Source organism: Apostichopus japonicus, chromosome 19 (assembly GCF_037975245.1).
Source record: "Apostichopus japonicus isolate 1M-3 chromosome 19, ASM3797524v1, whole genome shotgun sequence".
In the NCBI taxonomy this organism is placed as follows: Eukaryota; Metazoa; Echinodermata; class Holothuroidea; order Aspidochirotida; family Stichopodidae; genus Apostichopus; species Apostichopus japonicus.
The window spans coordinates 11,689,147-11,701,947 of NC_092579.1; the positions used below are offsets into that span (position 1 = coordinate 11,689,147).

Here is a 12,801-nt window from a genome sequence, read left to right on the forward strand (position 1 = left end):
TTTTTTTTATAGAATAATTTCACATATCCCCCACCCCAAGAAAAACATTTCTGGAGAGAATAGCATATAACAATGTAACTACAATTATGAAATCAAACGTCTTTCAAACTTGACAAATTTGGGATAACATCATGATAACCACATCTTTGGGAGACATAGAAGTCTACTGTTTCCTATTGGATATCTGTGTTGCCTGTGAGGAACTGACCTACTAACAGCATGTGTGCTAGACTAGGTAGACCAGCCAATTTGAATAATGAGCTTTCAAATGTTTTAAATGTTAATTTCATTTCTCAAAAACTAAATGTAACATATAAGGAACATACCCTGTATTGATAATATATTTTTATAGATAATAATTATATAATTTTAATTTAAAGTCATTCTTTAACATGCTTGATGAGAGTACTACCTTAAATAATACACATAAATATATGTGTATATAATATATATATATTTATACATATGTGTATATAATATAAATATTTATATATATATAATAATATATATGTGTATATATATATGTATGTATATATATATATATATATACATACATATATATATATATATATATATATATATATATATATATACACACATATATATATATATACAATTATAAAATATACAAACACACATATGCAACAGTAACAAAACAATTCACAAAGTTGTATGATAGAAATAAAACATTGTGATGGAACTCGTTAATTTTTCCCACATATGGCATATGTCTTCCTCATTGGCAGGATACAGATCATCATCCTGTCTGTTAAAAAGAACTTTCATAAATTTAGCAAGTAATCAACAGATTACATTTCCCAGTATATTGATTTTTGGCTGGGTGTTTGGTGGTGAATTTGAGAATGTTTTGTTTAAAGATCGGGAAAGTCTGTTTATGACCAGAGCAATGCTACTGACTGTCAGAGTAGCATCGCTCTGGTTATTACTGACTTTAAGCATCTCATAAGATAGGAACACATATACCATACAGGTTTTCTGCATATGACAACAGAACTCAACTGATACTGCAAACCTGCCTATACTGAACCTCGATCATGAAAAACATGTCATTTACAGACATTGCATCAATTATAGTTTTAAAATCGGATTCCCACAAATAATTATTACAAACTAGCATCTCAGTGCCATACATACAATAATGACAGAGATTTGGAACAAAATTCATCACAAAAACTATAAGACAAGTTTTTTCTTGACTTGTAATCATCAGGAAGATAAATTTAATAATCTCAGCGAGAACATTTCACTAGTTTAGATAGTCAAGTGAAGATATTTGTACCGATGATAAAATTCTTCAAAGGCAGTGATTGGATAATTCCTTGCAGGACATACATCAGACACTTCCTGTTCATTTTCATAGTCTTGGAGGTTTCTCAGGAAATCCTGTTTTCTTTTTATATCAGTTATGTCAGAGGGTTAATGTGTAGGTGGTTTATCAGTATGTTGGTTGACCATAAACATATGCAGAATAAATCCTTTTAATCATATTAATATATACATTACCTTTCATACTGCACATCTTAAGCCTAGTCTAAACCTTCTTTTACAGACAGAAAGATTAAATTAGCTAATAACAACAAAAAACGAAAAAAATAAAAAATTATAAAAATATTAAAAAAATGAAAACACACAAGACAAATACAAGACAGTGGTAAGTCTATGGTTGGGGTTCATACATCATACATATACCTCTTCAGTGCCTCACATATTGTAAATCGGAAAATTGAAGCTAAAAGTGTTCAAGTAGTTTCAACCACAATGATGGTTAAGATGTGATTCTTGGCCTTGAAATAATTATCGCATCTAGCAGTGCAGTTCAGTTCACGACACACTTTCTTCCACAAAACATATATCTGTACGCTAAACTCTTTTGCAAAAAAATTTGAAATATGCCAACGACGCGAAACCTGAGCAAAACCATTTTCTATAGATAGCATCCCGGGGTAATTTTTGACATAAACCATACCTCCGCTCTCTGCGTACTCTGCTACTGGCATTCCAATCCATCATTTACGAGATTCCTCTCACTGTAATTAATTTGTGAACTCCTCCGTTGTCACACCGACAAAAGAACGTTAACTAACAGACTGTTGACTATTTCCAATTACTTTAATCACAGTCTGCTAGACCAACTTACAAATTGGATTATAGATTCAGCTTTGCCAAGCAAAGGTGTTTAGTAATCTAATACCCTCCTAACTTTCTCTGTAATTTAATATGCAATGCACCATAGATAAGTTCTAGATCCAATCTGAGCCAGTAAAAAAAAAAAATTAAAGAAAGTAGGTTCCAACATATATATATATATATATGTATATATATATATGTATATGTATATATATATATATATATATATATATATATATATAATAGGTATATACATATATATATATATATGTGTATGTATACACATATACATATATATGTATGCATATATATATATGTATATATATATATATACATACAAATATCCATCCTTATTACACATTGCGCTAAATTTATCTGATTTCTAATCTAACTAGCAGAAATTGGAATGTACTTGATTCACAAAGGCAGTTTCTGTCTTGCATTGATCTCCTGAGCAGACATATGTATATGGAAGGAAATATCAAAGGCATTGAAGGGGAAAAAATTAATAATGGTATCAAACAAATATAAAAAACAAATTCTCAAAAAGGTATCAAATGTCAAAGAACTATTTATGATTGAAGAGGGGGAGAAGATAAAGAATAATTTGGCAAACAACATCATTCATTGTCAAAAGTCTTCAAAAAAAGAAACAAAATGGACAGCAAGAGTTTTTCAATTACTGTTGTGACTCCCTGAACTTGATCAAAGTACACTGTTCCATTTAAATTAGGACAGCTAATTAAAACTGGAACATGGAAAATTTGGATAACAGGGTGCAGATATGATGTGTAAATTTTTTGGAACGAATGTGATCTTTTCTTCTTTAAATAACTGCACTAAATACACAGATACAGAAGAAATTTTGTTTCATCTTGTTGGTGAAAAAAAGCCTTATTATGATCTTTGTATAACCTATGAATACCATGAAAATGACCTTGAGTTTTAAATCTCATTTCAGACTTTTGACTATTAAACTGTATTAACTATGGCAACAGAATGTTCCGAAAACAAGGGTACCCACCGACGATAAAATTTCATGACAAACGTGACATCGATATGGATGACCAATGTGACATATGAATAATGAATCGATTTAACACTGACAGTCCTTCCTTATCATAGAACCGGAATAAGTCCATGAACCAAGCAACTAATGAATTATTAACATCAACAAAGACACTTTCCACGAAGACCACTTACGCAGTGAAGTTAACCTAGGAATACAGTGGTACAGCATACGTATGGCACGCTGTAATAGAATTTCTGTGAAATACTGACAATCCTACCCACAAAAACTGTTACAATATTTTATGTTTTATTTTATGTTGATTAAACTTTATACCGTACAACTGGGCTGGTTATCATTTCGAATAATAAATGGTTTCTTGTGGATCAACATATCCTACACATATCAAAGGGTAAAGGAACTGTTTAATACATGTATGTCTTCTCTTATTTTCTTTATAGTATATGTCAACCTATACAAAAGCCTTCCTTTGAAAAAGAAACAAATTGAGTTTTCAAAATGTTTCCTTTTTTTTTGGTCCTTTCTTGTATGATAATACTGATTAACTTTCCACTTTAGATGAATGCAGGTAAAATTGATCACTTTCAAGGACCCACAAAGATTATAAACCGTTTAACTAAACTGCTATAATAACTTTTGCAATCATCAGATGTACACATATCCAAAGTCAAAACCATCACATTCTGAAGCTCCTCCAGCTGTAAACTAGCAACACATCTCACCTAAAATGCCTAGCACTACATATACTTTTAAAAACAGATAAAAGCTTTACACCATGATCATTAGTTTTAATACCTAATTTATAGCTTGACACCTTTGCACCTGACAACCAGTTAGCTCGAAGATTGCCATTTTATTTTAGTGACAACACCTCGAGATTTAAGAACACTCTCTCTTCAACTGCAAAAACATGATGTGAATGTTTTTTAAACCACTATGAGAAGGAAAGAGAAGCCTCTGGTAATTTAAATCTACTGCTCCAAAGGTACAGATATGTTAAGGCTTAAAGCAGCTTTCTTAGTTGATTTTGAACCATTTTCTTCATAATTTTTTATTAATTTTAATTCTTTTTTTAAAATTTTGTTAATTCCCCCTTTAATATAAGGAGGAATTCAAACTGGGTGTTGTTTTGTTTAATTTTTGCTTTAGCCCACCTGTGATTTTGGGAAAACTGAGAGAAGAATGTTCAGAATCAAACATCATTTTACTAAATGATGGAAAGTTTGTACATTTGTAACCCTGATGTCCTTGGTTTGAATCCTGTTCTAGCCAAAACTTTCATTGCTTTTTTCCGTTGTTTATATTTTCCCAATGAGTGAATTTTTCTGTTGTTTGTTTACTTACATAACTATTATTTACCTCATAAATCTCCTTCACTTGGTATAACGGTCTATGAGAATGTCTTCGTTTGATCAAATGTAATGTTACTTTGAGTACCATTAACTATAATGTTACTCTGACTACCAGTAATTTAACTGGTAGGTTTGACGAAAATGTTAACCACAAAATATGGTGGAATGGTTGTAGTGGGTTTTAAATACACCTAGGTCACATTTATTACCATAATTGGGCATAGATGTAACTAATAATCATAATCATATGATTTCCATGGACAAAGCAATGTATTGTTATCATTCCTGTAGCTATTTGCAAGTTAAGATGTCAAAGACTGGGTGCCTATTGTATGTTACCCTGTAACCAAAAAGTAATGGCATGTAAACTACATACTGGGCCTCCCATGGGTTTATATTAACTATTGATATAAACGGGTATATCTCTTCAGTGATATTTGCATATTAAGATATGAATGACTGGGTGCCCATACAGTATGTTACCCTATAACCCCTTATTTGGTGAATGCCTCTTTTGAATCTGGTGGGTCCAATTGAAACCCCTACGTCACTTAAAATTCCCCCAACGACAGGATCTTTTCATCTAGAATATTTTTTTCATTTTGGAGGGAAAATATTTGCATCAACCAACGGTGGTGAAGCTTATAGTCATCAAACCATGAATAGTCTATAACAACTTTGTTTGCATATCATCTTAAAATTTCAATGTTTTATAATGTCACAGAATATTATCCCTGCCCCCCCCCTTTTACTAGGACCATAGGTTCCAATTTTATATTAGAATACATGGCACGTATCAGGTAGAGAAGACCGCGAGACATTTGCAAGGATTGTGCGAAACTTACCAATAATACCAACATATGGTGGAAAACAGGAGGATTACCAGTAGTAATTTATGCAACATCAGCAAATTCAGCATCGTCATCTCGTTAAGATACTTTCAACCATTAGTACCCGCTAGGATGGTGCTATTAAACTGTTTACAGTGTAATCTAGTATTAATTCCAGTACTGTTTGTGTTTTACATCATTCCACCATGCAGTGCAATTTCATACAGTCAATATGAGACTCATCCATCTTAAGGCACACACATACAGGCCCGTACTGGCAAAATCAGCGAATAAAATATCATCAAATGGGCGACAGTGCATAAATTATAAATTGTTGTGATAATCTGGAGCCAGTGGTTATGGTTTCCAGCTTTGTGTAATATTCAATGCTTAAAAATTCTCGAGTGTATATATAGATCAGTGCAAACTTCACGATAAAAGTAATTTCTCCCTAACACCGGTTATGAACTTCAAATTTACCATGCAGGTCTAACTAAAAAGTAACTATACAAAACTTATAATCAGTGCCAGCTGTACATGAAAAGTCTCTCTTTTGTTGCAAAAAGGTAGCAATAAAAAAAAAAAGGTGATGATGCACTGTGAATCAATTTGCTGTAGCCTAATTACACATCATACACAGAATGTTAGGTAAGTTGATAGTAAGAGCTACAAAGATCACTTTTTTCTATAACTTACAGGCGCGCAGCTAATGTATTCCTCTATCTGTAGTTAAGTGCTAGGAAAGAAAGCTTGCTTGCCATGACAAAATCCAAAACATGCATGAACATCACTGATGCAATTTAAGTTTGTATAATCTGAACATACAGATTCCATTAACAATCTGTCCTAAGCTGTAGCCTAACATAAATTAATCTTTAATATACAAATTTGTCAAAACTTCACATTGTTAGGTGCATTATCTATTATTACTCTTGATTTACTGCACAAAGTGACTGCCATATGAGGGATGATGCACTAATTAATAATATACAGCCTACTGTTGTTGGTTCAACTAACACAGTACACTACAAAATGTTAACATCTAAGAGAAAAAAGACAGATTGACTGGTTATTGCATCTAGCAGAATTTGCACACGCACACACACACCGACTGCAGGTGGGTGAAAATGGAACCCCAAAAATGACCGGATGTTAACTCCTTCGATCGGTAACCGCAGCAAACATGCATGAACGTACCTTCACAAGGGGCACACCATTATGTAACGGGGTACAAAAAAAAACAGAAATAGTTCAGTACATCCTTTTTCCCGACGAGCAGCAAGTTCACATCAAGTATCACAAGCTCAAAATTAATAGTTTGTTCTTTTTGCACACATACCACAGGAAAATTAAAAAAAAAGAGAAAAAAAAAGGTCCAAACAAAAGGTAAAAATTCCTTACAAAAAAAAAGAAGGAGGTGTCATGACTGGTGATTTCAAGATACAGTAGGGCAACCACGGACATAACCATGCCTGATTCCACAAGTTCATTCTCCACTGGTGGTGTCAGTCAAGACTACAAAACATTCTAAAAGTTCTGGTCAGTATACGGATTTTTTTGTTTTCCACTTACCCATCACCTAAGTGGACACCTCCAACTAGGTGTACCGGTCCAAGATGGAAGGGTTTATTAAGCTCTCTTTAAAACCCCTCTCATTGGCGCCTCTGGCAGGAACAAAAAATAGAGCAGAAAGTAGACATTTTTTCCCAATTTCCGTCGGCTCAACATCCCCCGTTCTGCGCATTCTTTTTTTTTTTTAATTTCTTGTCAATCCTTTAATTATCCATTTCTAATTATTTCTCTTCTACCTCTTCTTTTTTTTTTTTAGTATCTTTCTTCTCCGAATAACATTTTCTTTATTTCACGAGCAATAAATACTGGACTAAACTAGATGTCATATGTGAGTATGACCATGTGTGAAATGAAATAATTATCGTTATGTTTTTGGTTAATAAGCAGGCATAAAATAATAAATTGGTATATAATCCAAAGCGTATTTATTTTTATTGATTTATTATTTTTTGTGAGAGAGAGATTAATTATAGAGAGTAATAATTTGCTGATGAAATATTAAAAAATGAGGGTTGTTTGTAATTCTTGGGTGATTTTTTTTTTTCTTTTCTTCTTCTTCTTTGAGTATGAGTCTTTGAAAATGGGATTGCTTGATAAATTGAAAGAAAAACGAAAATATGAGCTACCAAAAAAAAAAACAGAAATAAAAAGCACAGAAGAGGGGTGCATAACATTTAAAAAATTGAGAGCATGTATGGTGCAGTTTGTAGTAGGTGATAATAAGGACATGAAAAACCTCCCAAAAGCCGAAAGTCAGTCTGGACGGACAGACAGACAGACAGACTTCAGTACACAAGCATAAAGAAACATTTGCTAGTATACTAATGTTAGGCATGAGCTACTTTGAACAGACAAGAGGCACGCCAATTACGTACATGCACATATGTACACCCCAACCATACCACACGTAGAATAATAATAATGGGAAAAAAAAAAACGAACAGTCTTTATAACGTAAGAAAAAAAAATTAACCTTAAGTCTTGATAAAAAATTGAAAAATTAAAAACATAGGTAAGAAAAAAAAGAACAATTGAGAATGAAAGGTAAACTTTGAAGATATATTAAGTAATAACTGTACGAAGACTGGACATGCACCTCAATTTTTCTCCCTTCGACAATTGTGCCATTCAGTTTCTCACGTGCTCGGTCGGCGTCCGAACTATTTTGGAACGTAACAAAGCCGAAGCCCTGCATGCATGGGGAAAAAGTAAACAAGACAGAGAAAAACATGCATCACTTTTAATCATAATTGTTGATTTTTTAATTTTTTTTTATTTGTTTGTCGATAAAATTTCAGGAAAAAAAACATGCAATGTGATTGGCTGTTGGTCTCTCTCATCCCACTTTAAAAAAAATCAGAAACGAGTCTCTTTTTTTGTGGGGGTGGAAGAAAAAAAAACATTGTAGAAAATTAGGCGTTACAAGTCTCTCTATCGATGAATATTCACACATTTGGCAAGTCAAAAGTTAGGATAGACATTTTTTTTTTTACAAAAGCTGACATGGAATTACGGTCGACCAGAGAGTGAGCGATGGATGAGTTGATTGGCTAATCGACCAGCAATGATTAATCTTGTCTCATATATGTCAGAATGTCATTTTCACACTCCAGGCAAAATGAAGTTCTCTTCGTATCAAAGTGTAGAATGATTTGAAGTATATACCAAAGTGAATGACAATAATAGAATGTTCCATCAACTTGGCAAACACATAGAATACTGTTTCCCTGTCTTGGTATGATGTGTTCATCCATATTCATTCTGTATGTAGTGTATATATAATTGAGCATGCCACATTGCCACAGCAGTGCAAACCATCATCATCATCATATATCAGAGACATCAAGAAACGGCTGACATACCAACTACCCTAGACCAGGTCACCCGCGTCCTCCAAGACCTTTTGACCATTGTTTTTTTCTGCAATTATTCTCGAGTGCAATAATTCAAGTTTTGCGATTCATTCAGATAAAACCAATCATTAATCAGTCAATAAAATTTTGCTTGATTCTTTAAGCAAAATTATCAAGAATGGCAATAACCATGACGCAAATACGCAACCCAAGTGCTTATTACAGGAGAAATTTAGAAGGGAAAATATAACAGAGAAAACGAAAGACGAAGACTAAAAACAATATTTTAAAAGTGATATAATAATAGACTTTATTTTTCACTGAAAAAAAACACAGTTTTACTAAAATAGGTATATAAAATCTTTGACTGTTGACCAACTAACTACAATTTTTGAAATTCTTTGTTCCCCTCTCTGTTGATTTCAAAGGTATTCAATAACTTTGAACAATTTTGTGATATTAATTGATTATGTATTATGCCTGACTCATGGAAATCAAACTACTGTAAAACAAAGCAAGCCAATAGCAAACTAGCAAACTAATTAACAAGGTCAATACCTCAACTTCCCTCCTTACTTATACGACACTTGACACATGTACACCCAATCAACATAACTAATAGAGTTTTGAAATATTAATATCCACCTTGTCACAAAATTTGCCACTTTGGAAACTAAATATCAAACTTTGAGATATGCCTCATCGGGACTTCTTTGCCATTTTGTCCTTTTTTTTTTTTTTTTCCCTCATTTTGAGTCATAACTTTCGGTTTCTCTGGCTGTAACAGTGGATTTTATTGCTAATTTAGTTGCAAAATTGTATATGATCCTTTCCTTCTTTTACTTCTGATCTATATTACTTTCATATTCTTTTTCTAAATAACTTTCCTTTTTCCTTTTTCGTTCTTATTTCGTTCTTATTTCCTACTCTGCTGTGTTTGCTATGCTGTAGTTACATCTGCAGACAAGGGCAGTCCATACAATATTTATATTACAGAGGTAAAACGAGCACTTGTACAAAATTGGGACTTAACCAGCAAATGATTATGATTTGATGGAATTAATCTATGGATGACAGACATAATGCAAAGTATTAAACAAGAACAAACTTAAAATTTTTGATGTTGAAATTATGAGGAAGGGGGGGGGGATGGGAGGAAGCACTTGGGTTGCTCTCTTATTTTAGCCCATGCCTGCAAGGCGCTGTAATTCAGACTGCTGTCACCTAGTTAATAAGAGGAGAGCCATTGACTTAGTTTTAAATTAATTCAGATCCTTTGCTAGCAGAGTCCACTCAAGAAAACCGTAAAGTAAATTTGGCAGGTGACCTTCTGCCATAAATTCTCCAATCAATTGGTAAATTTTCATCCCCAGTTGAGAGATTGATTGTGAAGATAATATTCAGATAACATCAAGAAAGGCATATCTAATATTAGCCAACCAACCCACATGTCACATGGCTCAATTCTCTGCCTCTGTACTGGCTATGAACAAGATATGCATGCCTGTATTAGCCAACCATCCTCTAACACTTGTATGGCTCAATTCTCTAGTCTGTAGTTGATATAACCAAGATATGCATGCCTGCATTAGCCAACCAACCTCTGAAACTTGCATGGCTCAATTATCTAGTTGCTATGACCAAGATTATTCATGCCATATTAGCCAACCAACCTTTGACACTTGCATGGCTCAATTCTCTAGTCTGTAGTTGCTATGGACAAGATGGCTGCCATTATAGAAACCTTGCCACAAATGCATGCTCATGTGCAGCTTGAATCAGATTTCAGAGTCTATACCAAATATCAACTGACATGACATGATTTAGGATATTATTCATAAGACCTTATGTAATAAACAGCTATAGTGGTGGCCTTCACATTGATATATATGTTTATTATATATATTCTTTTGTTTCATGACAAAGTTACACTTATTAAAGTTTTGGTCGTTTTCAAAACAATTAACAAAAATAAGTGACATATTGTGATCCTCTCGATTGAACTTTGAGTTGAATGTTACTTTGCAAGATGTTTGGCATCAGAAAAACAGAACACATTCTTTTCTTAACTCATTATCTGGTTTGGTTTTTAGAAACAATGATTCTTGGTGCAGTATCATCCTCAGATGCCTGCCTTGAAACCTAATAGAAAAATATAATGAATACATTTTCAATAACCTACTTATTTTTCAACAAATACTATTTAATTATTCGTCCTCAGATTCTCAAATGAGATGTTGTAGTGGAATTGATCAAGCATTTTTTCCATGTAATTTATGTAAATAACATTAACAAAATATGAATTTCACTCAATCAATGAATAAGTAATGAATGTTCAAATAAACTTGATCCAAAGGATAAATCTACCAAATGTCTGTTGCAAAATGAAACTGAGAAAAATGAAATTCATATAGCACCCGTCAACAAACAATTTCAACAACCGTATGCCATGGCTAAGAGTTTTGATATAAATCAAGTAATCAATTCACAGAATGTTATGAATTTCTGATAACATATTTTCTCTTCAACTATATTTTATTCATCAATTCAAAGAAGAGCAAAAGAGAGGATTTCTGGGTTTGCATCTTGAATATTGTAAAGTAGGACTTTAATCAGTTCTAGGAAAGAATCACTTATCAGAAAAGTTAAAGAGCCTAAATTCCTTCCATGACATTCTTCAACATAGACAGTATAATCGTGACCATTTTCCCATTGTATTGTAATGCCATGTACTTCCATATTTGGTCGTCACTAATGAATCAAAAGTTTTTCATGAATATATTATTGACAAACATCATGAAAAGTATTGGTTGATCAGATGATTTGACTCTTAGCGATGTCATAGTTCCACATAATTCATCCTGCTTAAGACAAAAATCTCACTAGCAAAACAAAATCATTAAGTACAAGGATTGTGAAAAGTTGATTCTAATCCCCTCCCAGAGTAATTAACATCTAGGCTGTATGTAAAATGTAACGCCTTAACACTAAATGGAATGAAAATAAAATAAAAACATCATGACGGAAATAGAATAGATTTTTTCTAATCAAGAAAAAAAAAACAGAAATAAGACTATTCTCAGTAAAAATGATATTATCTTGATGTAAATTTTGATTTTTGCATTTCAATTGATCATTTCTCACAAATGCTTCCAAATGTTACCTCTGACATTTAAATGACACTAGGAACAAGGAAGTATGAGGAGCAAGGTGCATTTCCTTCAAAAATTTAGGTGGAAGCCTCTTGTTCTACATTGCATTTGACTACAAGTGTCAAAAAGACCCCAAACTTAGTAAGTGTATTAGTATTTGGGACAGGTAACAGAGGAATAAAGTAAACATAATTTTCAGCGGAAAACAAAACAAATCATGTTTTTTTTTCTTTGGGGGGAGGAGGGGAAGGGGATAAGTTGAAATCTTAAAATGCACATAGCTCCTCTATCCCAGTCCTATGTCACTAATTTTAGTCACTGAAATTTGAACCTTCTTTACTACATTCAGCCTTCAGGATACTAGTTATTTCAAAGATGATGTTTGAAATGATCAAAGCCAGCAATATAGCTCCTGCATTTGTTGTTTTGATAAGATAAAAAAAAAACCCCCAAAAAAACATTATTATGAATATTGTCATTATCTCTATGAGTGACTGACAAAAACATCATTTCATTCACCTCTCCCTCACTGTCAACCAATAATGCTCATCCACATTGTTTCAAAAGTGAAATGTCATAACAGTACAAAATGATGAACAAGATTCTAAGGGTCTCTTCTCCGATCAAAATAATCAGACAAAGGACCCCTCTGTCATGCAAGGAGCTATATGTTAAACAATGTTATGCTTCCAGTCACGTTCACTGAGCCAGTCTTTCAACATTCCGCATAAACTCCTGTTGAGACAAGTTTAGTTCTGAAAATGCACACGCCATCACCATGAGAGGTTATAACACATCAACTGTATTTATCATTCATTCAAATGTTTGTTAGTATTCAAAAACTCTGAGCAAGAGAAACAGAGA

At 33.0% G+C, this 12,801-nt stretch overlaps 1 protein-coding gene across 18 annotated transcripts in view; it reads right to left on the reverse strand.

The window, feature by feature from the left end:
* Positions 1–12,801, reverse strand: part of LOC139959624 (RNA binding protein fox-1 homolog 2-like) — a 226,523-nt gene that overhangs the window by 18,046 nt on the left and 195,676 nt on the right. For 17 of the 18 annotated variants that reach the window (XM_071957387.1, XM_071957386.1, XM_071957388.1 and 14 more), the window contains one exon: positions 8,029–8,121. The exons of the other annotated variant lie outside the window; for it this stretch is intronic. In XM_071957387.1, the coding sequence (XP_071813488.1) occupies positions 8,029–8,121 (93 nt within the window). The remainder of the gene's footprint in view (positions 1–8,028; positions 8,122–12,801) is intronic. 18 annotated transcript variants of the gene reach the window in all.